The sequence below is a fragment of the Fonsecaea monophora genome (assembly GCF_001642475.1).
Source record: "Fonsecaea monophora strain CBS 269.37 chromosome Unknown Scaff33, whole genome shotgun sequence".
Lineage (NCBI taxonomy): Eukaryota > Fungi > Ascomycota > Eurotiomycetes > Chaetothyriales > Herpotrichiellaceae > Fonsecaea > Fonsecaea monophora.
Genome location: NW_019173964.1, coordinates 41,600 through 68,380, shown reverse-complemented (window position 1 = coordinate 68,380; position 26,781 = coordinate 41,600). Strand labels below are relative to the sequence as shown.

At 53.3% G+C, this 26,781-nt stretch overlaps 6 protein-coding genes across 6 annotated transcripts; 3 read left to right on the top strand and 3 right to left on the bottom strand.

The window, feature by feature from the left end:
• Nucleotides 1-3,259: 3,259 nt before the first annotated feature.
• Nucleotides 3,260-6,582, bottom strand: AYO21_05304 (hypothetical protein; the record flags this gene model as incomplete). Its single annotated transcript, XM_022655274.1, has 3 exons — nt 3,260-5,763; nt 5,942-6,431; nt 6,478-6,582. The coding sequence occupies 3 exons, from the start codon at nt 6,580-6,582 to the stop codon at nt 3,260-3,262; spliced, it is 3,099 nt and encodes a 1,032-aa protein (XP_022512356.1).
• Nucleotides 6,583-8,163: 1,581 nt separating this feature from the next.
• AYO21_05303 (hypothetical protein) lies at nt 8,164-10,799 on the top strand (the record flags this gene model as incomplete). Its single annotated transcript, XM_022655273.1, has 4 exons — nt 8,164-10,273; nt 10,324-10,391; nt 10,443-10,652; nt 10,713-10,799. The coding sequence occupies 4 exons, from the start codon at nt 8,164-8,166 to the stop codon at nt 10,797-10,799; spliced, it is 2,475 nt and encodes an 824-aa protein (XP_022512355.1).
• Nucleotides 10,800-11,749: 950 nt separating this feature from the next.
• AYO21_05302 (carbamoyl-phosphate synthase arginine-specific large chain) lies at nt 11,750-15,681 on the top strand (the record flags this gene model as incomplete). Its single annotated transcript, XM_022655272.1, has 4 exons — nt 11,750-12,089; nt 12,193-13,883; nt 13,930-14,211; nt 14,293-15,681. The coding sequence occupies 4 exons, from the start codon at nt 11,750-11,752 to the stop codon at nt 15,679-15,681; spliced, it is 3,702 nt and encodes a 1,233-aa protein (XP_022512354.1).
• A 925-nt stretch (nt 15,682-16,606) lies between these two features.
• On the bottom strand, nt 16,607-19,117 carry AYO21_05301 (hypothetical protein; the record flags this gene model as incomplete). Its single annotated transcript, XM_022655271.1, has 1 exon — nt 16,607-19,117. The coding sequence occupies one exon, from the start codon at nt 19,115-19,117 to the stop codon at nt 16,607-16,609; it is 2,511 nt and encodes an 836-aa protein (XP_022512353.1).
• A 345-nt stretch (nt 19,118-19,462) lies between these two features.
• On the top strand, nt 19,463-20,761 carry AYO21_05300 (hypothetical protein; the record flags this gene model as incomplete). The annotated part of the gene is made up of 1 exon (XM_022655270.1): nt 19,463-20,761. One exon carries the CDS (start codon nt 19,463-19,465, stop codon nt 20,759-20,761), a length of 1,299 nt encoding a protein of 432 aa, XP_022512352.1.
• A 658-nt stretch (nt 20,762-21,419) lies between these two features.
• AYO21_05299 (hypothetical protein) lies at nt 21,420-26,635 on the bottom strand (the record flags this gene model as incomplete). Its single annotated transcript, XM_022655269.1, has 2 exons — nt 21,420-21,889; nt 21,997-26,635. 2 exons carry the CDS (start codon nt 26,633-26,635, stop codon nt 21,420-21,422), a joined length of 5,109 nt encoding a protein of 1,702 aa, XP_022512351.1.
• Between the last annotated feature and the right edge of the window lie 146 nt (nt 26,636-26,781).

The following is a 26,781-nucleotide window of genomic DNA, read 5'->3' as shown; positions in this document are numbered from 1 at the left end:
GATGTAGTCCTGTACTCTGGAGGATAGCCGCAGCGGCCGAATTGCAAGGCGAGGATTGTCTGGCTGGCGTTGATGACCACGTCACACTGGGGCGACACCAGTGCAGGATGTCTAATGCTGGCCTGCGTCACTTCCGGCGCAAGAGGTCAGACGATCCCTTCTCCTGCTTTGTTTGTGCCCAAAATGATTACCAGTCGGCACGTTTCCCAGGGCTGACGGGGAACCGGGGAACGATTTAGGATGGGGGATGCGTTGTCGTGCAGGCGAAACCGTCAATTTTGAGACTTGGGACTTTCCGGAAGAAGCGTCGAATGGTTGTGGTGGGATGTGAGGCGGTCTACCACGGGCACGCACAAATGACGGACTTTCGAAAGGCAAGAGGATCTAGTCGCAGCTGAAGCGAGACCCGATCGCTGGAACCTTTGGGAACCCAGCCAGCAGGATCGTGATGCGAGGCGATGCGGCACGCGAGAGAGTGCGCCGTGCGGTGGCTGCGCAGTGATGGTATGCGACTGGCGACTGGTATGGTTTGTGGTGCTGCTGCGCGACTCGAAGGCCGGGACGGACAGCTGCAGATGAGATGCTTGGGTCAGCGCGGTTGCTGCAGGTCTAGATTGTTTGGTCAGTCCATCGGTCAGTGCGCTGGGAACGGGGCTCATTAGCGATACTAGCATTTACAGGCTAGTATCGATATCCTAGGACGGGGACATCTAATGGACCGAGAAAGGGTAGAACCAGATTGAGACATACAGTGGTATGCAATGCGCGAGGCGAGGCGTGCGGGAGCAGACAGATGGTGGGACGAATGATTGTTGTTGTTTTGCCGATGGGAGTGGGCGACGATTGGATGAAGTTCGGATAGCTGTTGAGACTTATTAAGGATCCTATAGTAGAATAGTTAAGGGGCGCGCTGCAGGTGCCAACACGACAAGAGGATGGACAAGGTTGAAAGACGATGGATAGTTGGTGGATGAAAGAGACGTCGATGATGGTTGGATGGATTACGGTTGGGATAGACAAGATGGTGAAGGTGGAGAGACCAGCCAGAAGAAAGCAAGCAGCATCACAGCCAGCAGTAGCAGTAGCTGCTGCGCAGCCGGGCAGTACCTAGGTATTTGGTGGGGTGGAGAGAGAGGGTGACGGCAAGGTGGGAATGCGAGCAAGCCGATGGGGGGCAAGGAAAACAGCAACGTGAGCTCTTCGGGTTGCTAGGGCTAGCCTCCTACTAGCCTGAGTCGGTGGGTTTGCCTAGTGGCTTATGGGGGTATGCCTGGCCTTGGGTGTCTTTCGGGTGCCTGTTCCTCGTCCTACACACCTACATACTGTCACTGACTCACTTGGGGGCCACCTTGCCTGTAGAATGCCCATCACGTAAAGCTGCGTGGCTGCTCATCTGTCCACTACGTGTATCACCTACCTGCCTACTGTAGGTACATACAAGTAGGTACTGCGCGAGTATGTTCAGCCTAGCTAGGTAACCTACCGAGTGCCTTTACTCGTTCGAGGTACTCGTAGGTACCTACGAGTATGTACCTAAGGTGCCTTGGGCCTCAAGTAAGTCTTGCGGAGGGATACTCAGCCTGGTGGCCTCGAACAAACAAAGCCAACAATAATGTCCGCTCGAGATTTTCTCCCTCCTCCCTCCATCACCCGTCTCTCTGACTACTTGCATCATTCTCTTCACCACCTCTTGACCCTCGCTTAGTCTGCAGACCATCTCTCGCCTAATACCTGCAAGCCATCAGCTTCATCTGAACCGTTACTCTGGTATGCTTTCAAATGGGCTTGAATATGCCTTGCCCGCCTTATTTTCCACAATGCAGTTTCGCCCACCATGCCCACCATGCCCACCATGCCCAAGCCACGCCAGACATGTTGACAGCCACCAAACAATTTGCCATCTGAATTGTCACCGTCTCGCATCACCATCAGGGTTCTTGACTCGACATCTGTTGACCCTCTTGATTTCCTCCTAGCCCATACGTAGCCCACCTGTATGGGCCAAAAAAAGACACGAAGCACGGCCGACCCGAACCCTCTCAATCACTGTTGCTTTTCCCGCAGGTCCCGAAGTCGCGGTGAAGACGGCCCACCACCACCATCTCCTCGCGCTCTCGTGGCAGTGGCAGTAAGAACACCCAGCAATCTCAGTTTAACTGCCGCATCCCAGTCTCTTCGAGTTCATCACCGTGAAGTCGGCAAAGACGAGGAGCACTGGCGTCTGCTTCATTTCCCATGAAGTGTGACGGTCACCAACCAGCGGCAAGAGGCGCTGTATCACATGAAGGGGCCATGACGCACCCGCTCCGCCAATCACGGGCATCGACAACGGCGGTGGGCCATCAATCCGAATCTCAAGCCTCACTAACGGGAAATACCTTTGCTGAGTCCGTTCACCCCGTGCATAAGCGCTGTAGCACCTCCTACGAGTCCTCGTACAGCCCCAGAATCCTGGCTTCGACGGCCCATGACGTTGACGAAATCCTGACAGGTGTAATAATTGCACGAAGGCAGAAAAGTCCCCAACAACGGCTGAGCTCCACAAAGTCCGGCGTGAACACTTATTGGGTGACTGCTACAACTCGGCCAGTTCTGCTCTTCCGATCAAACTCATCGCCATCGAGATCGGATATAGTTGCAGATATAGGATTTCAGAAAAATAGTCACATGGTAGGGTGGGGAGCCCGCCTCACGTTGGGCATGCACGCATAGGTATAGACATGGGTTGTGCGCTAGGCCTCCGCCTCAACACTGACCGTCCCAGACTCGTATGATGCAAAGCTGCCGGCCCACGTGCTAGCCTGTTGTCGCGTCCAGGCTCCTGGTATTGCGTGAGTGTGCATGATGCCGAAAGTAGAGGGCACACAGAAATCCGTGCCGTTCACATTCTTCCCCGAAAGCAGCAAAAAATATTTTTAACTAGCTGGTGGAAAGGGGACTTGATCGGTTCCCTCATCAATACCTGGCGGTCATCGAATATATAATTTTCCTTTTGGCAATATTGTAAATAAAGGGCATCAAAACATTTCGGCATTGAAACAAACATGGAGGGGGTATCTCTTCGAAACAACAAAGAAAACAGCACACATGCCGACCCAGACGGAGCCATGCAATATGTTTCACTCGCTCCCAAACAACGCCCGAGCAAATAAATCGAAAAGAAAGTTGCAAAACCAGAAGAAAATCCATCAGCTTTACCTCCAATTTACTTCCATTGGAATCGCGGGATCCCGATCCAGCTCCTTCGAGCAGGAAGCGATCATTCACCAGGGCGCTCTGCGCCAAAGGATCGCGGCGTGTATCTCATTGGTTGCTCGATCGGCTCATATGTGGTCTCTCGAGTGTTGGTTCTTGCACTCCGTGGATGTGGCTCAAGAGTAGCCTGCTCGTGAGGGTGGCGGCTATCATACCCCCACGACGGTCCCATATTCTGAGCAGAGCGGTAATCGTTATCGCCAAGTTCGTATTCTCTCAATGGACCATGCATACGATTGTCGTGTTCAAGTTGTCGTTCTGGAATGTATCGCCTGCTGTCCAAATAACGCGAGCCAGAACTATCCGTGGGGTTGTGATATCGTTCAGGAAAGTCGTCGGCTCGAGGTGCATACCTCTCCGCATTCTGTTCCCTTACTTCTACATATCGTCTTCCGTCGTGACCGTAGAAATACTGAGGTTCGTAAGGAGGCACTGGATATGCGGGGACGAGATCCCGCATATCTTCAAATTGGCGGTCGTAGCGGGCTTGGAGTGCTCGTCCGGGAAGCTCCCTGTATCTATCATCATAAGCCAGCTCCCGAGTAATCTCAGGGTCACGATCTGGTGGCATCGAAGGGCTATAGCGGAGCTGTGCTGGAGGGTTGTCAGCCCACACAGGCGGTCGTTCAAGCTCTCTTAGGGGTGGAGCAGGTCTTTGTCGAGTAGGAGGAGAGATATGGCCCCCGGTGCGGTTGCCCAAGCTCTCCCAGGTCTCACCCTGCTGAGGATACGCATCAATCGGATGCAGTCCCGGTATACTGTGTGGTTGCTCCAAGTCAGTCGGGCGCGTTATCGTGCCAACGCCTCTCGCACTATCCGTGCCCGCATCACCAACCAGAGGACTGAAGTTGTTGAGAAAATTCTCTACGGCTGCATGGGTGGCGGCTTGATGGGCTTCCTCTCTCGATGACTCGAGGTCGCTGGTTGGCGCTCTTGACTCCGAAGCCAATTCCCGCCGCAAAGAGATGTGGCTGGTAGTCTTGCTACCACCAGTCTCAGATGTTCCGTCGACCGAGGTCCCGCCATCTCTTTGTACAGATTCTCCGTACGAGAACCTCGAAGAGCTGTCTCCGTACGAATATATCATGGAGCCGTGGGAAATCGGCCCTGGTCGCTTCCAGGCTTCCCAGCCACGTTCGGTCTCGAAAAGATGAGGGTGTTCTTCACGTCGAGGTGCGGATTTGCCTGAATGACTCCTATCCATCTCGTCGCCAATTTTAGCGCCAGCATGTGACCCTTGGTAGTATTGAACGATAGGAGCGTTCGGGCGGGCAAATTTATAGGGCTGATAACGAGGCCCGTATTCATCTTCATTGGTATATCCGGAGGTCTCAGATCTGGCAATCGAAGAGCCGGCGACGCTACCACGGAGACGTCCTTTTTCAAGCCTTGGAGGGAGACGCCCGGTATTGGGCGAGTCCGTTCTCAAAACACTAGAAGAACTGTTCGGATCAACATGTTGTAATGGGTCGGCAAACCACTGTGATGATGAAATAGGCTGCGGGACATTGTATGGACCTCCAAGCCCGCCCTCAACCGATGATGGCGGGCCGCGAGGAGGCAAACCCAGGCGAGCTTGCTGAGGTGGTTGTGTGCTAGCCATGCTTCCTGCAGCCTGGAGAGCCCAGGGAATGTTCGGATGTGGATCGAAGGGGGGTTCCAAGGGCCATTCGGCTTTCCAGTACACGATGCTGTTGCCGCTACTAAGAGAGCTCGTATGCTTCGCAGCAAAGTGCTGGATGACTGCTTCGAATGCGAAGAGCTTTTGTGTGGTATCACACACGTGGCAGAGAAAAAGTTCTTTTCCGAATCTTTCCGCGTGAGGCTTCACAAATTCTTCATAGACCCATTTCATGTCCTCAAGTTTTAATTTCCTGCAGGCAAGGGACGCCTCGTCTTGGGGAAAGGCGGTTCCTTTGAGCTGGAGCATTCGATCTTCTTGAGCAACCACCTCGTCGAAGCGCTGTCGCACATGACAAAGAACCTCCGCAGCGAACTTGCTTGCAGTTGCCTTGGTCACCGCAGTACCATCCGACCATGTCAGATGTATAAAATCTTGCGCATATTTCTGTAATTTATCTCTTGGAGGGACCTTCAGTTCGATCCACATGTGGCTTGCATTTGCCTGTGCCACGCGCTGCTCTTCCTCCAGTTGCTGGCGCTTTTGGAGTTGTATCGTAGGATCGCTGAGTGAAATTTTGCTCTCTCGATGTTCAGCCTCTGCACGTTGTGCAAGAAGACGCGGTTTCAATATCTCCCAGGCCTTATCGTCGAGTGGGCGTGAAATCAAGATCGCCGCCTGAAACGCATCCATATGCACCAACGTTGACGGCATTATTGGGGGTTCGAGGGCAAGGCAGCGTCTCTCAATATCTTTGCGGCGTTCAGCCCTTGTCTTTGTTGCCTCTTTCAGACTACGTTCAGTCTTTTGGCGCGGGGGACGCCCTGGAATTTGGCCAGATGGCGATGAAGGACCAAGAGGGCCGATAGATGTGAGGGGCTGCTGTCCTGGCGCAACAGGAAAGTGTGGAAGAGGCCATGACTGTATTTGAGCGGCAGGGTGTCTAGAATCTGCACGGGATCACTATTAGTTCTGCTGCGGACGAGAGCATCCAGAAGCTACTACGACTGGAGAGAGAATGAGACAATCCCGAGTATCAAAAAACCAAATCAGATAATCGCTTACCTTCGAGGGTGCCGGGAGTGGAGAGTCCTGAAACCACATTGCCAGAAGAGGGTGTTCCGTCGGCAGAATGCACAGATGGTTGTTGCACGTTGTCGAATGTTTGCATAGGGTCTGCATGATTCGTAAGACTCATCAACGAAGTACCGACACCGTTTCCGCTGGGGCTTCTGGCAATTGGCAACCTGGAATATCCACCTTGGAGTTCCCATTGCTCAAAGCGCGCAGCGTCGGTGTTACTTCGATGACCCAGAGTCTCGAGGCCTTTATACCATTCGGCGACCGCAGCAGCACCTAAAGCCTTTATATCATGGAACTCGGATTGAAGTGCTTCGAACTGAGGCCGGAAGTAGTATTTGACCAGTTCCAGATGAGGGGGTGGTGGCTTCTGCGGGATTACCGTGGATGGAATATAATTCAACCCCTGTGTCAGGATCGCGAAAGGCAAAGCGGGCCTTAGTGCCGAATAAGTAGAGACAATCAATTCTGCATCCTACTGGAGATCAGACACTGCACTGGGTTCAGAGCAAGGATCTTACCTTTATCAGCCTGGGTTGCAGACAACGGCCACAAGTCCTGACTCTAAATGGCCAGATAGGCCGAACACCATCTAATCCAGGCCCGGAATCCCAGAGTTCAGACATCGACAGGGGTTGATTGTGAGTTGTTTTCTTTCCACAGAATTGGCATGTGCGGCCTCGAATAAGTCTCCACACTTCCAGCTCTGTCATTTTGTCCATTGGCTTTGGAAAACCTGGAAGGAACGATCTTCGTGATGCGGCCCAAACAAGGTCCTGACTGCGCATGGTCAAACGCATGGACAGGCTAGATGCAGACTTTTGTGGCAGTAGACATGCGGGATCAAGGAGAGAACGAAAGCAGCGGTTGACACGGATCAACCGTCCAAGAGAAATGGGATCAACAAAAGTGAAAATGTGCTGCAGAACTTCGCCAGGTAGGTCCACCAGCATTGAGGGCCGGCGGATAGGGGCTCGCTTTGGGGGTGCAGGAGAGCTGAGACTCTGCGTGCTGATAGAGTGCTTTCGCCGTTTACTCCGCTCCGTGTCGACGCCCAAGGAAACGGCTGTTGTGGGACGCTCCATAGCCACGGGTCTGTAGTCCAACTCGTGGGCAGAACGGTCTGCAAGGTCGGGAGACCTGGGTCTCTTTCGCGAGCCTTTCCAAGGAGCGAAAGTTGATCCATCGTTGAATTCCATGTCACACAGCTATGGAGACCATTTGCAGAAAGTAAAATAGGAAATGCTCAACAGTCGAAACCTGTTTGAGAAACGAAAATATCAGCGCCAGGAGCTGGTAGCCAAGTGTGCTAGCCAGTCTGGTTCTGATGAGAAGAGAAAGAAAAACATTTCGAGCAGAGCAATTGCTTTGCTCGAACAACAGGCAGCAATGGTGGTGTGGTCGTAAGGAGCACGGTTTCACGGGACTCGTTTTGCCAGAACCTTTTCCTTGTCAATTCTGAAGTTGTCGGCACGACAGAGATCAACAAATCCTGGGTATTTGCTTATAATAGCAACCGGAACTGTTCGATCTCCAGACACGCTTTTCATCGACCAAAACCGTGGGCGTCCGTGGCGGGTGTGGTTGGGAGGATATTCGGACTGGATTAGGAACACGCAAGGTCGAGCTGGTCAGTGGCGTTGCGTGGCAGCGCGAGTCGGCTGTAGAGGTCAAGTCGGAATGTACAAGGCGATCCTAGATGCAGGTCAATGAGCATCAATGATCCCTTGTTGCTGCGTCTAACCTGGGCGCTGTAAACGATTGCGGTGGGGATGGAAAGAGGGCGCAGTTGCGAAGGTAAGAAGGAAGGGAAAGTGCAGCCTGTGGTCCCCGGGGTGCCAGTGCTTGCAACGGTTGAGCTTGGTCACATGATGGTCTTCGGCTTTAGGGGCTTGGCATATGCCATCATCAGAACTGCGAAGCTGAGGGACCCTGTTGCTTCCAGCACCTCGTACTCCAACTTCCAATGGCACTAAGCCACCAGGCAGAGTAAGCTGCCTTTTCATTCTTCATCGTTGCTGTCCACGCTTCTCACTACTGAATCCTATACCCTCCGCAAAAATCTACTGCAAGCGTCTTTCTTTGATATCCTGATTAGATCGCCCAAGCAGCACGCAGTTCCTCTCCCAAAAGACGAGGAGGCAGACGCCCAAGAGCAGCCTGGTCTATTTGGACCATATTGACTCTCCGACCTTTTCTGGGTAGCCATGGCTTCTCTCAACACCTCGACGAACGGCCCATCTATCTCCAAGAGCTATCAGTCAATTGTCAATGCTCCTCCTCCAACCGGTGCCGCCGCAGCCTCCCCTACTTACGGACAATGGGCGGTCTTCTCAGTCTCGGCGCCGCTCGCGAATGCTTTTCAGCAGGACTCGGGCAATAAAGAGAGCGTTTTGAAGGTACAAAGCACGGGAGAAGGCGAGCTTGTTGATTTGATTGATGAATTCTCCGATGGCCGCATTCAATTTGCTTTCGTCAAGGTCAAGGACTCCAACACAGGTCTCCCTAAAAGTGCCCTTGTTGCGTGGTGTGGTGAAGGTGTCCCTGAACGAACCAAAGGTTATTTTACTAGCCACCTGACCACGGTCGCCAAATTGCTGCATGGTTACCACGTCCAAATCACGGCGAGATCAGATCGTGACCTCACTCCAGAGAGCATCATCCAGAAAGTCGCCGATGCCTCAGGCTCGAAATACTCTTCTAGCACCTCTACTGCGGCAGCTCCCCCACCAGTTGCGGCAACCAAGCCGACAATTGCCTCAAAACCTGTCTTCACGCCTACCCAGAGTACCGGGGTTTCAGCTGCCTATAACCCTGTAGCGCGCAATCTGCCCAAGAGAGATGCTGCTTTGGATGAGGATGGTTGGGGTGCGGACGCTCCTCCGGTCACAAGAACTCAGCTGGAAAAAGTAGCGCCAGCCTATCAGCCTACAAAGGTCAACATGAGAGACCTGACTTCACAAAAGCCTGCTCCATCGCCCTTCACTAGCAGTCAAGGGGACGATCGGCCTGAAGTGGTCAGAGGTGCATACCAGCCCATTGGGAAGGTTGACATTGCGGCGATCCGACGTCAGGCTAAAGAATCAGGCAACTTGAAGGACGATAGGCCGGAACCCGTAAAGGGTGCGTACGAGCCGATCGGCAAGGTTGACATCGCGGCCATTCGTGCCAAAGCGCAGAAACCTGAAGACTCAACCGGCTTTTCGCGGCCGCCTCCTGCGTCGAGCCTGTCGACTGGACCTTCGGAAGAATCAGAAATACCCACTCGTTCACTGGCAGAAAGATCAGCGGCCTTTTCGCAAGGGCCTGAACGCCTGACCTCTCTTCCAAAACCTAAAGTGGCCAACAAGTTTGGTGGCGGCTCAACCTTCACTGGGACCAAAGCACCTATTCCCGGTGGTTTCGAGGCCAAACCTGTGGCACCAGCTGCTCCCGTGGGGACGGCGAGTAGAACATTCGCAGATCAAGGTGGGAAAACGCCAGCCCAGCTTTGGGCTGAGAAAAAGGCTCGTGAGAGAGGCATGAGCGGCTCTGGTGAACCCCCAGTGTCGCCTTCTGGTTATGGCGGACAATCCCCGGTCGTCGCCCAGAAGAGTGGGGATAGCGGCTGGAAAAGTGGCTATACAGGCAAGACTTGGGCCCCTGTGCAAACTACGCATACTGGCCGCAGCAGCCTTGGTCAACAAGTGACGGGCGAGGCTATGAAACCGGTCGAGGAAGAAGAGGCTCCAACCTCTGCAATCGGCGGAATCAGCTCGATTCGAGATCGCTTTAGTGGAGCGCCTCCGATGGGAGCTCCAGCATCGTTTGACCGAACACCACCCCCTGCTCCGGAGCCCGATACAAGCAGCAAACCCAACCGTGGCATTCCAATCCCAGGCTTTACCCCGTCGCAACCTAGGGAGGAAGAGGAAGAGTCTGCACCAGCGCTACCTCCACCACCTGCACAACCACGAAGTCCCACCCCCGACGAAGAGCCAGAGCTGCCTCGTGGCTCTCCTATTCGGATCGCCATGCCAGTCAGCGCCTCAGCGGCGGTTACTGACGCGCACGAGGAGCAACTGTCCCCTCCACCCGTGCTGCCAGCAACCTCCATGGCGCGGGCCATCCCTCCACCCGTGGCAAGAGAAGAAGATGATGAACCAGCCCGAGGTCCCGACTTGGGCAGAACAGCGGCAGTGGCTGCGGCAGCCACCACGCTAGGCGCCGCGGCTGTACAGTCTGCTCCAGCCCCCGATCCTGCAGCTGGGGGTGAACGCGCTCGGGCCGAGTATGACTACGAGGCAGCTGAGGATAACGAAGTATCACTGCGTGAAGGTATTATCTTTTTGTTTTCCGAGAGACAGAATCGTTGCTGACCATTCTAGGTGAACTGGTGACGGACATTCAAAAAATCGACCCAGACTGGTGGTTTGTCAAGAATGAGGCAGGACAAGTAAGTCGGCTCTTCCAAGGAAGAGTACAAGTGATACTGATGAAGATTCAGACGGGCCTAGTACCCAGCAATTATCTCACACTCCTGGATGACGATGCTAGCGGTGCTCCTGCTGCTGCCCCTGCGGCAGAACCGATTCCTCCCGCACCAGCTCCGGCAGCTGCTGAGGCTAAAGGAGTGACAGCGACCGCGCTCTACGACTACGAGGCTGGGGAGGACAACGAATTGTCATTCCCCGAGAACGCAATCATCATGAACGTGGTAAGTGTCGGCTTGACAAGGGTGTCCACTTGAGCCCCTACTGACGATGGACCCGTCTAGTCGTTCCCTGATGAAGACTGGTGGCAAGGCGAGTACAACGGGCACACTGGACTATTCCCTGCCAACTATACCAAACTAAACGACTGAATGCGAGGAATGCATGGGAAAATTTTGGCATTCTGAGAATAGACAATCCGTAGATCAAGCGGAACGAAAAAGTAGTTTTTTCTAGCCAGATCCGCAGTCTGTGTCTTACCACATGCAGCACAGATCAAATGACGCAAGGAAAAGAATTTTTAATAGCGGTACCATTGCGAGAACATCGGGCATGGTTGGCAGATGAGCGAAAGAGGGGCGGAGGCACAAATGCGAGTGAAGTGATGGTAGCACCAAGTGGCTGCAAAAAAGTTGGATTCCTTTGGTGGACGATGTGAAGGCGGTGACCAAGAAGAGTTTAGAAACATGCACCTTGTCTGCAGCCTTTCCCAATTCTGCCGCATCCAACGCCTCTTCTTTCCCCAGACTAAAATTTTCATGGTGATCTAAGGTTGACCAGGGCGAAGGAAAAAAAAAAAAACCGACTTGTTCACGCAACAGGGAGAAATTTTTCAAGGAGGCTGCGTAGATCGAATGGCTAGGCGGAGGGTGAAAGATGGTTCTTGGGCGCTTGATGAGACCTAGTAGTTCAGTATTTTCTTGTAGTAAAGCCGACCTCACACATTCACCTCAGTAGTCTGTGTTTTGTATAGCTCCAGAGAGGGAGATCGAAGAAGCAGACAAGCAGGGAGAGAGAAAAAACTGTTATCTCTTGATCCCCCACTGACGTCGGAGGACCCAGATTGCTTTGACTGCAGCTTATCGATTGGATCCCGCAATCTGAAAGTCTCGCGGCCAGCCGCACTTTTTTTTACTCCCCCAGTCAGTGTTTGGGGCGTGTGAGTCGAGCTTCATCTTCTTGAACAATTCTGTTCACGGTGACTGCTTTAGACCTCTCAACCAAAACAACACTATCCTGAGCTGGTTTTGTGCAGCGATCGAGTGGAACACTCGTTCCTCCTCTCCTGCCAACAGCAATCCAGTCAACTGGCTCGACCATAATGGCGGCGACCACGCGAGCTCTTCGCCAGGCCAGCAGCCTTTTGCTGCGCGACTGCGCACCTGTCCCCCGACTCTCTGCACGGTCATTCTCTACTCGAACACCCTCTCTCGCTGTCCGACAACACCTGGTAAACCCAAGAACACCCTCGTGGCAGCAAGTCAAGAGATTCACAAGGTCCACAAAACGTCGTGCTCTGGTACAAGAGGCCCCTCGCCCCGAGGCCTACCTGGAAAGTGGTGCTATTGACTATGGGAAGAACCTGGTCGACGTCAAGAAGGTCATAGTCATTGGCAGCGGTGGTTTGAGTATAGGACAGGCAGGAGAGTTTGACTATTCTGGTACGTCGTCGCAAAGGGCAGACGGTTATGACTCAGTCCATTGCAAAATTCTTCCAAGCAAGGTGGCATGTGGTGGCAGCAGTCTTGGATCACACGCTCACAGCTGCAATAGGGTCACAAGCGTTGAAAGCTCTCAAAGAAGCCGGCGTCAAGTCCATCCTCATTAATCCTAACATTGCGACCATACAAACCGATCACAAGCTCGCCGACGAGGTCTACTACCTTCCAGTCACCCCCGAATATGTGACATATGTCATCGAGAGAGAAAAGCCGGATGGCATTCTGCTCACGTTTGGAGGCCAGACCGGCCTCAATCTGGGTGTCAAAATGAATAAGATGGGTATATTTGACCGCTATGGCGTCAAGGTGCTGGGCACAAGCATCAAGACCCTCGAGACCAGCGAAGATCGGGACCTGTTTGCAAAAGCCCTCAACGAGATCAATATTCCCATTGCTGAGTCTATCGCTGTTGGCACCGTCGAGGAAGCTCTTGACGCCGCTGAAAAGGTTGGGTACCCGATCATCGTCCGCTCAGCCTACGCACTTGGCGGCCTGGGATCAGGTTTTGCAAACAACCCCGAGGAGCTCAGCAACCTGTCATCCCGATCTCTCTCTCTGTCGCCCCAGATCTTAGTCGAGAAGTCCCTGAAAGGCTGGAAAGAAGTTGAGTACGAAGTGGTCCGCGATGCCGAGGACAATTGTATCACTGTCTGCAATATGGAGAACTTTGACCCCCTGGGCATTCATACCGGAGACAGCATTGTCGTCGCGCCTAGCCAGACCCTGAGTGATGAGGAGTATCACATGCTGCGGACAGCGGCGATCAAAATCGTCCGTCATTTGGGGGTGGTCGGTGAATGCAATGTTCAATACGCACTGCAACCCGACGGTCTCGACTATCGCGTTATTGAAGTAAATGCTCGTCTTTCCCGATCATCGGCGCTCGCATCCAAGGCAACCGGCTATCCTTTGGCGTATACAGCTGCAAAAATCGGTCTGGGCCACACCCTCCCCGAACTGCCCAACGCCGTAACCAAGACGACCACCGCCAACTTCGAGCCGAGCTTGGATTATATCGTCGTCAAGATCCCTCGTTGGGATCTGTCAAAGTTCCAACATGTGAAGCGTGACATTGGCAGTGCCATGAAATCCGTGGGAGAAGTCATGGCCATCGGTCGCACATTTGAAGAGTCCTTCCAGAAAGCCATTCGACAAGTCGATCCCCGATATGTGGGATTCCAGGGTGACAAATTCGACGACCTCGACGATGTTCTTCGCAACCCTACCGACCGAAGGTGGCTGGCTGTTGGGCAAGCCATGATCCACGAGAACTATTCAGTGGACAAGATTCACGACCTGACCAAAATTGATAAGTGGTTCCTCTACAAGCTGCAGAACCTCAAAGACACAATGACAGAGATCCAAGAGATTGGTTCTCTTAACGGCATCAAGCACGAGCTGCTGTTGAAGGCGAAGAAACAAGGCTTTTCTGATAAGCAAATCGCCATGTACGTCAAATCTACTGAAGGAGAAGTCCGAGCCCGTCGACAGAAATTCGGTATTCGACCATGGGTGAAGAAGATCGATACGCTTGCAGCCGAGTTCCCCGCCGATACCAACTACTTGTACACAACGTACAATGCATCATCTCACGACGTCACCTTTGAAGACAACGGAACCATCATTCTTGGATCTGGAGTCTACCGGATAGGGTCTTCGGTCGAATTCGATTGGTGCGCTGTTAACGCAACGCTGTCTCTGCGCAATATGGGCCAGAAGACTGTCATGATCAATGTAAGTGAGCTTTTTCCTTGACATGCCTGGACCAGACGCCAAACAGCAAGCCAATGGCGTCGGAAAGACTCTGAAAGAAAAGACTTTCTACTGTACCCGCTGTGATATCTCCTTTGGCACCAAACATCTATTGCAGGACCATGAAAACACTGCCAAACACAAGCAAAAACTCAAGGAATCGAGGAACCCCTTCACATGCTCTCCACGCGACCTTGGCTTCCACAACAAGGGTAACTTGACTCGTCATCAACTGTCTGACAGGCATCATAAAGCTGTGGCTGCTGCCGTTGTCGTGTCTTCGCCGGCGCCGCCGCGTCCTGGGCTCTTGGTCTTTTCTTTTCTTTCCTTTCCTTTTTTTCTTGTATTTATTTTACAAAAGCCTTATACTAACTGTTTTTCTACGGCAAAGTACAACCCGGAGACATTTAGCACTGATTTCGACACTGCCGACAAGCTGTACTTTGAAGAGTTGTCGTATGAACGGGTGATGGATATCTACGAACTCGAGAATGCTTCGGGCGTGGTTGTCAGCGTGGGAGGTCAACTTCCGCAGAATATCGCGCTGAGGCTACAAGAAGAAGGCAAGGCGCACGTGCTTGGCACTAATCCCGTTGATATCGACAAGGCCGAAGATCGCCACAAGTTCTCGCAAATCCTCGACTCGATCGGGGTGGATCAACCCGCGTGGAAAGAGTTGACTTCGGTTGCAGATGCCGAGTCCTTTGCTGACTCTGTGGGTTATCCTGTCCTCGTCCGACCGTCGTATGTTCTATCCGGTGCTGCCATGTCCGTCATCTACACGCACGAAGAGCTGAAGGACAAGTTGGAATCGGCCTCGGCGGTCTCTCCCGACCATCCCGTGGTGATTACTAAATTCATCGAGGGTGCTCAGGAAATTGACGTGGATGCTGTCGCATCAAAAGGAGAACTCATTCTGCACGCTGTGTCTGAACACGTCGAACCCGCAGGTGTTCACTCCGGAGACGCCACTCTAGTTCTGCCTCCGGCCAATCTTGACGAGAAGGTGATGGCTCGTGTCAAGGAGATTGCGCAAAAGGTCGCCAAGGCCTGGAACATTACCGGGCCATTCAACATGCAAATCATCAAGGCAGACGCACCCGGCGAAGAACCTGCTCTCAAGGTCATTGAATGCAATCTCCGTGCTTCACGGTCATTCCCTTTTGTTAGTAAAGTGCTTGGGACCAATTTTATTGACGTTGCGACCAAAGCATTGGTTGATCAGGATGTCCCCGAACCCCAAGATCTCATGGCCGAGAAGCGTGACTACCTGGCTACCAAAGTTCCACAATTTTCGTGGACTCGGCTGGCGGGTGCTGACCCCTTCCTGGGTGTTGAGATGAGCAGTACCGGTGAGATTGCGTGCTTTGGAAAGGACCTGATCGAGGCGTACTGGGCATCGCTCCAGTCAACCATGAACTTCCGTATGCCTGAGCCTGGCGAGGGAATCCTGCTTGGTGGATCCACTGAGCTTCCAGAGCTCCCCAAGATTGTTGAGTATCTTCAACCCCTTGGCTACAAGTTCTATGCGGCAAACCAGAACGTCAAGGAGCATTTGGAGAGGTCCGGCGCATCGGTCGAGGTGATTGAGTTCCCGACCACGGACAAGAACGCGCTACGACAAGTGTTCCAGAAGTACGACATTAGGGGGGTTTTCAACCTGGCAAAGACTCGAGGCAAGACGCTCGTGGACGAGGATTATGTGATGAGAAGGAACGCCGTGGACTTTGGCGTCCCTCTGTTCATGGAACCCAAGGTATGGACAACCCCGTCATTGTAATTGTGTGATGATTGACTAATTCCAAACTTACAGACTGCATTGCTCTTTGCTCAATGCATGAATGCGAAACTTCCTCGACAGGAAGGAATTCCCCCAGAGGTCAGGAGTTGGAGGGAATTTGCTGGTTCGAAGATGATGTAATAAAAACGGAAAGTCGATTCATACACTACACAACGGGGGAGGGAGAATTGGTTAGGTTTGACGTGAGCTGCCTGCAATTGGATCATCCGGACAGCAACTGTGACACAGAACCAAAAAGTCTACAACAGACGCAAAAGTTTTCTAGACTAGAGAGAGGTACAAGAGGCATGGCGCCTGAGGAGGGATGGAAGCACGGAGACACGGATTGTGTGTGGCTATCGAAAAAGTTGTCCTTTCCCAAACAAGAAGGCCATCGAGAGGGAGAGACACAAGATTTCATTCATGCTCTCTGTCTATGTGTCGTGCTGGAGGGGGCAAATCAAAAACCCTTGAGCCTCTGATTTAGATAAGAGATGAGAAGAGAAGAGAGGCATAGACGCTTTAGAGTGCTGGTCAATAGAGTTCCTGGTGCCCAGTGTCTAGTATAAGTATTACTCTGCTCTGCTCTGCTGCGCTGCTCTCTATACCTCCACCGTTTCTCTAGAAAGAAAGAAATCTAGTCCTCTCCAACTCATCGCTGGCTAAGAGGTGGGAGGTAGGTAGAGAGAGAGACAAAGACAGAATACAGGGAGAGACGTCTACACTCCGATTGAAACAACCCATCGAGCCATGTAAGTGTCTAGCCTACAGTAGGTCCCAGGCTACTGTAGGTACACATATTATATATATACTAGATTACTTGACATTCATTCGTCATAGTATAGGTGTAGACCCGAGGATAAATACATGTGTACGTGAGTAAACGTGATACAGGAGGTGCTGTGGGTAGGTCACTTGTCACGGGCTACCCATACAGATCAAAGGGGATGCTACTCAGCCAGGACATGTCGCCGCCCAGATCGAGGTGGAGGTTGAGATCGAAATCGTGATCAAAGTCAGCCATCACAGCGGCGGTTTCGTGGTGGTGGTGGTGGGCTTCGAATATGCCAGTATCATTGACGCCGTGGGTACTCGTCAGCAGGAATGGCATAGATTCTGGGACTGATGCTGGTGCCGGCGCTGGTGCCGTCGTTGTGGCTGTGGCTGTGGCTGCTACAGAGCTGTTTGAGACCGTTGGTGCTGCGGTGTTGCGAGAGGCTGCTGCAAAGTGGCCATTGGCGTTGGCGCTGACACTGGCAGAGCGAGTGGTGGGACCTGTCGTCCTGGGACCACTATCATGAGGTGTTTGGTCATGGTTGAAAGTCCAGCGCGAGGGGTCTCCGTTGACGTTAATGTCGCCGTTTGCAGGTAAGACACTTGACCGTTGCGTATTCCCATTCCCGGCCATGCCACCGTGCTGTTTTCGCGTCACACCGGTCACCCTGTCCTCATTCGATGCCCGGACCTCAGCTCCAGGGAGTGGCTCGCGTCGTGGCGGGATCTGATCGAAAAGCAACGCTATGGCCGCGGCGCAGCGTTTGGCGTGTTTGCCAAAACTGCCGTACCGTTGCAGCGCGGCCGTCGCAGTACGGGCGGCACTCATAATCACCTCTTCTCCACCCGCACCGGCTTCGACGGCCGGGTTGAGTCGAGCGGCGACAAGGACAGTCGCTGCGGTGTACAGGTAGAAGATGCTGTACCACCAAGCGGGCAGTAAGTCGTCGAGGAGCTCCAGGCGGCATTCTGCGTGGACTCTGCCGAACAAGTCGACAGTGTCCAACGCACTCTTCACGCACATGATTGAGCACTGCAGTGCGAGCTTGCGCGCGAGGCCATCTTCACTGGCGGAGAACTCTTGGTCGTTCTGGCTTGCCGTGCAGAAGCGAGACAGGACTGGCCGGAAGAGTAGCGTCCGAATATGGCAGTCTCGGAGGTAAAGCACCTTTGCCTGGCGGCCGTGGATCATGTTCGTGCACCCGAACGACGAGTCCGGGGGGTATTGCAGGTGGAGGGGCAGACGTCTCCTCCAGATCCAGTATTTGCTGTCCATCTCCAGCACCGTCCCAGCTGCTTTTGCGCCCGTGCTGCCGCCGAAATATGGAGAATAGCTGTCTTCGGGGCCAGACGCGTCTACGGATGTGGGGCTGTAAAGTGCTGCAAGCGTCTCGCTCATGTTTTCATATAGCTGAAGAGATTCGATGAAGAAATGGAGGTCAGGAGCCGACGGTTCGAACACGCAAAGGTCCCTGTGGCAGGAGCATTCCCTGGAGCCGGGATGAGGATGAGGCCTAGGCACTGAAGCCGCAGCTTGGGGAGTGATGATTCCGGGACGACCGAGGGTCATGGCCAGCGTTCGGTCCATCAGAACGCAGCCGTGCCAGACTTTTCGGAGGAAGTCATTTGGCGTGCCATTGGGAGTCTGGGCACTGGTGGAGGGCAGGTCGAGCCCAAGGCTTTGAGCGATCCTGATGGCCAAGCTGGTAAACAGCCAGCACTGCTGGGGCTCGCTGGTGCTCTGGAGGTACTGTGCGAGCAGAAGAAAGCACTGGACGGTGTGCACCGAGCGGAACTGCAAGAACTCGAGGTCGAAATGTGCCACGGCGCGTTTGTAAAAGACCTCACCGGAACTGATACGATCTTGGGGGTGGATGGATGAGTCCAAAATGCAGGCAATCGCAAAGATGGCGTTGAGAAGACATGTGAAGCAGACTTCGTCGTCCATTGAAGGATTCCCAGTCCAGAGAGTCTGGTATTTGTCCATAAAATCATCCTTATCAACGAAAGGGTAAAGGGCATCGACAATCCTCCAATATACCTCTAATAGGTGGTCTGCTTGGTGTCTGGGAGGAAGGACGTAGTCAGGGGTTTTGAAACGTCGTCTTCGGGGTGAAGCCGTCGCTATCGGTGAGACGGTTGATGACACTTGCGAAGCGGGATTTGGTGTGGGTTGTTGATCTAGAGCGGCTTTGATACGATTCATGAAGCTCGCAGCGCTCGAATCTTCAACCACGCCACTTTCACCAGGTTTGCCTTCTCCCAACAGTCCCATCATCGCATTGGCGTCGCTATCGTGGTTCCCATCCGACGTCAATGGAGGCGTAGGTGATCGGGCGATGCTTCTAGTTTGGTTCGATTGTCGACCAGACCTTTCCAGTTCATCGATCCGGGACCGCAGGCGCATAATCTCGAGTTTGGAGGCCCCGATACTGCGCGTTTTTCTCAATCCCCAGTCACAATGAGCTGTTGCGCCGTGTCTGCGCTCGCAAGGCCGACACAGTGGTTTCCGCCCGTCGCATTTGATCTTTTTCTCCCTGCATTGATCACACGCCGCAGCAACCTTCTGTCTCTTTGCCGGCCGCTCATTGCCATGCGTGGTTTCCGATTCGTAATCCCGGATCGGGGAAATTGATGCAGGTCCTGCGCTGTCCGCGGCCATGTTACTGCCTAGTCTCAACACAGTTCTCTTCTCTCGAGGCAGCAATGTCGAATAAACAGCTGGTATCTCTTCATGCTGCTTTTCCACCGAATGCACACATTGGACTAAGAAGTTGCACAGGAAAGAGGCGGGGATGTGAGGCTGAGCGGATCAATCGGGAATCCGGAGAATGGATTATCCGAGCTAGCGAGACAAGGCTGAGCTTGAGGGGGCAGGGGTGTTACTCGGTACCTTGCAGGTCACTTTAAAAGCGGCACGTGAGTTCGCGATTCCAATGATGACCCGGAGACTCCAGAAAATTGTCCGCGACACACAAGCTTCGTCCGTCTCTTGTTTGGTCAAGCCATGACTGCTCGGGTCGACTCGACACGCACTCGCCAGAGGGTCAAGCACGACGAGAACCATCATGCCGTGGACAAGAAGCATGTCCAGAATGGAGCAGCGACTTCTCCTGCGGCAAAGCCCGCGCCCTCACCATCCAACACCGCATCGACATCGACCTCAGTAAGCGCATTGCCGTCGATCCTCCAAATCTGGGCTCCGACCCTCATGCTCATATTCGGCGGCTGCTGCTCCAATGTCTATACTCTCGAATCCATCATCCATGCCTCCCCCTCGTCCGGTTCTCTGATTACAGCGTTCCAATTCCTCCTCGTTGCCCTATTCACCCTACCGCGACACTTCTCTCCCCACCGGGGCTTGCGGAACTTCTACCTCAAAGAACGAAACATCCCGATCCGCAAATGGCTGATCTACACGGCCTATTTCCTGACCATCAACATTCTGAATAACATGGCGTTTAAATACCGCATCAGCATTCCTTTACACATCATACTGAGGAGTGCGGGCCCCGTCACCACCATGCTTGCGGGGAGGTTTTGGAAGGGACGCCGGTACTCTGCGCAGAAGGTGGTCGCGGTCATGCTACTTTTCGGCGGGGTGGTGTTGGCTGCGTTTTCGGATACGTGGTCCAAGCAGGTTGATATCGGGGCGGCAGTCGAAGAGTTGGATGATTACCGTTCGACGGCGGAGGCGGCGTCCATGTCCCCCAGACTGCCGGCGTTTTCGTCTCAAGCCCCGGGTTTCGTGCTTCTCGCCTCTGCACTCGTCCTCTCAGCGTGTATGGGCCTGTTTGCCGACGACATGTATGCCACGCACGGCCGATCGGGGGACATCACTGCCGAGACGCTCTTCTACAGCCACACCATCTCGCTACCATACTTTGTGAGTCAAATCCGGCAGCTCTTTTTGGAATTCGTGAATCTCCTGGCCGTCCCAGGCCACGACATCGGCCGCGATCCGTCAAAGATAGAGACACCCACATCTCCGTCTTCCTGGCTTGATAACCCATCTTCTGCTCTCCCCCGCCCGCTCCTGTTACTCTTGCTCAACGCCGCGACGCAACTCCTCTGCATTATAGGCGTGAACCGGCTCTCGGCGCAGTCGTCCTCCCTCACGGTCTCGATCGTCCTCAACATCAGGAAACTCGTCAGCCTTGTCCTGAGCATCTGGCTGTTTGGCAACAAACTCCCCACGGGCGTGGTGATGGGCGCGACGATAGTGTTTGTGGGCGGAGCACTGTACGCCTTGCCTGCGCCTGCGCCGAAGGGGGAAGAGACCAAGTCGAAGACGAAGACGCGATGAATGAATGACCCTGGTCAGGGGCACGTGTACGAATATGGAGCTTGGACCGGGTAGACGGCGTCACTTGCGACTGCTAATACTTTGCTTGACATGTTTTGGGGCCCTGATGCCCAAAGAGCCGGAACGAACCAAAAGGCATATATATAGACTGTGTAAAAACACATAGATTTCTCCAACGAAGACTTTCCAGAGCCTTTACAGAACCTTTCTAGGGCCTTATCCCTGGAAGCTTCCTCTTCCTCTTCCTCTTCCACTCCCGGCACTGGATCCTCTGGACCTGAGATCCTAATGGTGATGGTGATGGTGATGGTGATGGTGCTTACGCGCTTTACAAAGCAGATAAAATCAGAGGGAGAGAGGGAGAGGGAGAGCGCGCATAAAAAGCCTTGATGGCTACTGTTTGGCGCCAACATTGATTACGCTCTTCATCTCTTCTTCTCTTCTGTTCTTTTGATTCTTTTGCATGTACATACATACATCACAAACAGGCGCACACATCTTTGATGCAAAACGAGCCGTCCAATTTTTTCTCCGAACGAGGGGGGGGGGGGTGAGCCTTTTTGTTTTTTGTCTCTTCAAGCCCGTTGTTAATCTTCTTATATCTTTCCAACATATACCACCCTTTTGGGCCCGTCGTCCTTTATGATTCCCCCAAAGATCATACCTGTGCCTTCCGGCCCCAACTGCCGTCCCCAAACTGCTGTCCGGCACCGGCCATGTCCTCCATAACCTCATTAAAAGCCTCTGCCACACTCTGTTTAACCTTATTTCGGTCCCACTCACTTCTCGTCTTCCAGATCGTATCCATCAATACGCTGTTCACTTGCTCCAATTGTTCGACGGACAGACCGCTAGTCTGATCCGCGATTTCAGTATGTAGATTTTCAAGCGCATGCTCCTCGACTTGGATCAAATTGGGGCGAGAAGTCGGTGATAGTGGCGACGTCGGACGTGGAGATGAAGAGGGATTCAGCAGGTCATCGATGCGGCTGGCGTTGGAATGTCGCTGTGACGGCGCCTCAATGGGGGGAGGCATGATCATGGAAGGCGGTGAGTTGGAGTCTTGGTTCGCCCCTTGCGGTGAAGAAGGACGGGCACCTGTAGCAACTTGCGATTGTGAGTTTTGCCCTAACGCCACGTTCAATGTTAGATTCTCGTACATTAGAGAGTATCGCGGGCAGCGAAACAGTTCACAGGGAAGAGGGCAATATCAAGTGAGGGTCGTGTGTACATACCTTGCGTGGACGGAATCTGACTGCCTCCAGCAGATCGTCTCTCGTCGAATGGATAGAGATCAGGGCCTGAATCCTGGTGAATCTCTTGCTGCGTATTATTGGAGGACGGCTTCTTCTCGTTGGGCGATTGAGTTGTGCTAGCATCGTTCTGGAACTCCCCTGGCTGGCTTCCCTGAGGCATAGGAGTGAAGGGTCCAGTCTGGGAGGGCGGCGCGGACAGTCCTGATTCCTTCATAAGCTGTTGGGAGGGTGCGGTGTATGCACTCCACGGTCTTGTTTGGGCAGAGGCACGCGCACCGTAGGAGCTAGTCGTGTTCGTCTGCTGCGTGTCGTTGCTCTTGTTGTGAGACGATGGATGCGAGTCTCCCCTTCCCATAAAAGTGTCGCCTTCCACATCTACTTCGTGGCCATTTGCATGAGACCCATTTGTCAAATGTCCTGAGTGATTTTGACTAGGATGTATGCCGTTCGTAACAATGGACTCGGTTGACTGGGCTTGAGTGGATGTCGCAGCGAGCCGCTGAGCAAAGTCATTGCGGCGATGCATGGGCTCGCCTAACAGAATGGGGCCTGTGTCATTTGTCGTCGTTGTTCCCGAACCCTGAGCAATATTGGTCACATTGGGAGGCGGAGGCATTTTGCTTTGCTCCGCTTTCTCTAGGGCCTCTCGTTCCCGTTCCAATTCTCGTTGGTAAACACGTTCACATTCCGCGGCCAGCGCAGGTTCGTTGACTTCCATGGATCCAATGTCGACCTCGACGTTCGCCAACAGCTCATTGGCCTTGAGCAGTCGATCTTCATCACCAATGGCCTTTGCATCTTTAGCCAAGCGTTTGATATCTGCCAGAAAATCTTTCGGTCGCTTGTAGTACCCATTGCTCAGGCGTTTCTCGATTGTCACAGAGTCCAGGTTGTAATAGAAGTTGCCATTAGACTGATCTATCAGGCCGGGAACACCATGGGCGTCCTTCCCAATCTCGAAAGGCCGGTAGGAAGCTCTGGCCAGAATTTCAGTGTGCAGATCCGACGTCACAGTACCTGGATCAGCTTCGTCGTAGAGGTAGCGAATGTGGCTTTCATCGATCACGCCGGTCCGGAATTTCTTGTATTTGGTCCTGATTTGGTCCATGATGGGCTGTAATCGGATCTTGAGCATGTTCAGAGTTTGACGGTCACGCCTCTTTTGTGCCTTGAGCTCCTCCTTGGTTGGCGGAGGTTTCGGCTTCTCTGGCTCAGGCGGTGCCACGGCAAGTTTTTCCAGTTCACGCTTCTTTCGGTGCTCTGGATCGGGGAAATCATCTGGAGCCGTGCTAATGTAATCCTTGATGCTGCGGAAGAATTCAGACCTTTCTTCAAGATTAGGCTCTCTCAGCTGGAACTGGTTCTTCTTTGAGTAGCCAAAAAACTCGCGGCGCATGTTATCATCCATGTCATCGTAGTCGCCCTCGGCAAATCCAAGTAAAAGAACAGGATCAGTGGGTTTGATGGATCTCAAAAGCCCCACGAAAGTAGATATCACGGCCTGGCCCACGGTGTTGTACCATTCCTGCACATTGGGAATGTAAATGACGCTTGGTTTATGCATTTTGATTTCAGAGAACAGCCTGATGACCGTGGCCTCGGGTGAACTCGCAGTATCGCTGAACAATGTCGGAATATCGAAGGCCTGAACGTGGAGGCCTTCAAAGTGATTGAGCAGTGCAGAAGCGACATACTGCTGCCCCATGCCCAGCTTGCCATGGATCAGCAATCTAGGACGAAAGACTCTGGTGGTCTCGAAAGTTTGTTGCATTTTCTCGCGACCGAAACTGTGACCGTCGGCAGTGTCTTCGAATTGAGCCTCTTCCAAAGCTGTGAGTCTCTTCCGTTGTGGCAGTATCTCCCCCAAGAGCTGGCTGATCTGGTCCAACTGAGACTGAAGCAGCGGCGCCACACTGGGCGGTAGTGGAGCAGCGCCAGACGACGCCGATCGCTCTGAGGAGGGTGTCATCTTTTTGAGAGAAATCATGAAGTCCTTGGGCGTGACCTCAATCTTTCTTGGATCAATGGCGAGTTTCTCGTTCGAGTTGTAAATCTGAGGGTAATGGCGCTGCACTGCATTAAGCGCGGCTTCTGTGCACAGAGCACGCAAATCAGCGCCACCATAACCCTTTGTCAGTTCTGCCAACTCATCCTTGATAGATTCGGGTAGAGGGGGATCCCAGCCCTTTGTATGAATGCCAATGATGGACTTCCTAGCTGCAGTGCCTGGCAAAGGGAAGTAAAACTCCCGATCAAATCTGCCAGGTCTTCGTAGAGCCGGATCAATGGAATCAGGCCGATTGGTGGCACCGATAACAATAACCTGGCCGCGGCCATCCATACCATCCATCAGTGCCAGCAGCGTTGAAACGATCGAAGCATGTATCTGTTCCTGTTTGCTTGACCGTACAGGAGCAAGACCATCAATCTCATCAAAGAATATGATGCTAGGTTGATTCTTTCGGGCTTCTTCGAAGAGTAGCCGCAACTGTCTTTCAGCCTCGCCAACCCATTTGCTTAGGGCATCGGCACCTTTGCGCATATAGAAGGTGACTTTCTTGCCTTGAGAGCTGACACTGGTAGCCAATGCTCGCGCGAGAAGAGTCTTGCCAGTTCCAGGCGGACCATGAAACAAAACCCCACGAGGAGGAGTGATTTTGAACCGCATGAAAATCTCTGGGTAAAGCAAAGGCAAAGCAACCATCTCCTTCAACTGATCGATATGCCCTTGGAGACCCCCTACATTGTCGAAGGTCACATTTTGGTCGACCCCAAGCGGGTCGGCATCTGCGAGGGTCTGCTTGTCCTTGATCTTGCCGAGATTGGCCGGAGTGCCAGCTGTAGCCTGAGCTGCATCGGCGTTGAGAGTTTGTGGGAAGAGGTTGAAGCCACCAGCAGTGGTTGGAGTCATTCCTACTGTACCACCCAATTGTCTTGGTTGTTTCATTGTTTCGTCGTCGCTGCTGTCCGAGTCAACACCTCCTTGAGCCCTTTGCGGGCCTCCACCCAGCACAGGTGGCAGGCCACCGCCACCGCCAAAGGGGCCGTAAGTGTTGAAAAGAGTTCGACTCCAGCCACCACCGCCGGTCTTTCGAGTTCGTGCTGAGGGAGACGGCGCGGCCACTTCTTCCTCCTCTTCGAGTGGGGCGAGATTCCTGAGAAGATCATAGTTGGGCTTTTTACCGCCTCGCCTTCCACGAGGCTCGTAGATGATTTCTTCTTCCCTCGGCCGTCTTGACTTCCTGCCATCACGCTTCAGCTCTGCGACCTCTGCTGCTAGATCGTCGTCGCTTTCTTCAGACCGTTGGCGAGAAGCGGCTTGACTACGGAGGCGCCTCGACCTTCGACCTTGATTCTCGCTTTCATAGTCGTCATCATCGCCGTTCTTTTTGCGAGGAGATGCGTTGGACTCGCTGGAGCTCGACATGTCATCTTGGTTGGCGGTCTCATCTTCAGGATGAAAATCACTGCTCTCGTCCGGCGCTTTTCGTCGACGACTACCCGAAGCCCCTGAGTTGGCTTCGCCTCCAAGAGTCCGTCCACGTAGTCGCTTGGGCGACTTGTGTGGTTCAAATTCAGGCGAGTCTACTTTTCTCTTGGAAGAGCCTCGGGTTAGCCTACCCCGTGCTGGTCTCACTTCATCCTCTTCCTCATCTTCCTCCTCCTCCTGCTCCTCCTCTACGTCCTCTTTCTCAACTTCGACTGTGGCCTCTTCCTGTGTGGCAGCGGGTTCAGGGTTGAAGTCGCCGTCACTCTCAACACCTTCAGGTTCCGCAATGTTGATAATGTCTGAAGTAATGTTCGGTAGCTCTTCTGCGGCATGTTCTTCCATGGTTTGAGGGTCGCTTTCCAAGAGCTCGTGTTGAGACGCCTGTATTTCGAGTACTTCTTCTACTTCCTCTTCCTTGGGTTGTGATTGCGACTCTTCGTCAATGGTGCTTTTCGAAGGGTATTTGAGGCCCTTTCCGCCCTTCATTGCTCTTGGAGGGATACCTTCAGGGTCTCGTGATCCTTCGCGAACAATCTCTACGTGGTTTCCCGAATCGGTCAGTTTCACCAGAGCCTCCTCAGGGTCATGAGAGAGGCGACTGCTTCTCCGTGTGACTGTAGGATGAGGTGCAGATGAGGTGGCCGGCTGATTGATACCGTAACTTCCGCTCCTAGTTCGCAGGCTTCTCGCTGAACGAGCAGGGGTGGTCTTGAGAGTGATGATCAACTTTTTTCGCGGAGATGTTGTGGCTTGGCGACGTGGACGGTCTTCGCCTGAGGAATTGGCAAGTTCATCTTCCTCGTCCTCGGAACTTTCTTCATATTTGTTTGCAGCTTTTTTGGCCGCCCTGCGAACAGGTCGGCCTATCGCATTTGTCTCTATATCGTCATCTTCGTCCTCGTCAGAAAACGAATCCTCGTCCGACACGACTTCGTCCGAGTCACTGTCGACATCGGAACCCGCATATCCTCTCTTGCGCTTCTTGCGAACAGGAGCTCCTCGCCGCCGAGGCTTCGCAGAGCGAGATTTGGAGGGGCCGGCTGCTCGGTCATCATAATCCTCATCATCCGAATCTTCATAGTTGACGACTTCTTCGAGCGTCCTCTTGCTTCCGCGTCCTGCGGGCATGGTGGTGGTTCGCTTTGGGAGGTACTTTGACGGGAGGGGGGTCGGGTTGGGTGGTAGGGTATCTCAGCAAGTTATGTCGCGGCACTGGCTGCAGCACAACAGCATCCCACCTGGCCAACTCGAAGAATTTATGTCTGGTTACGAGC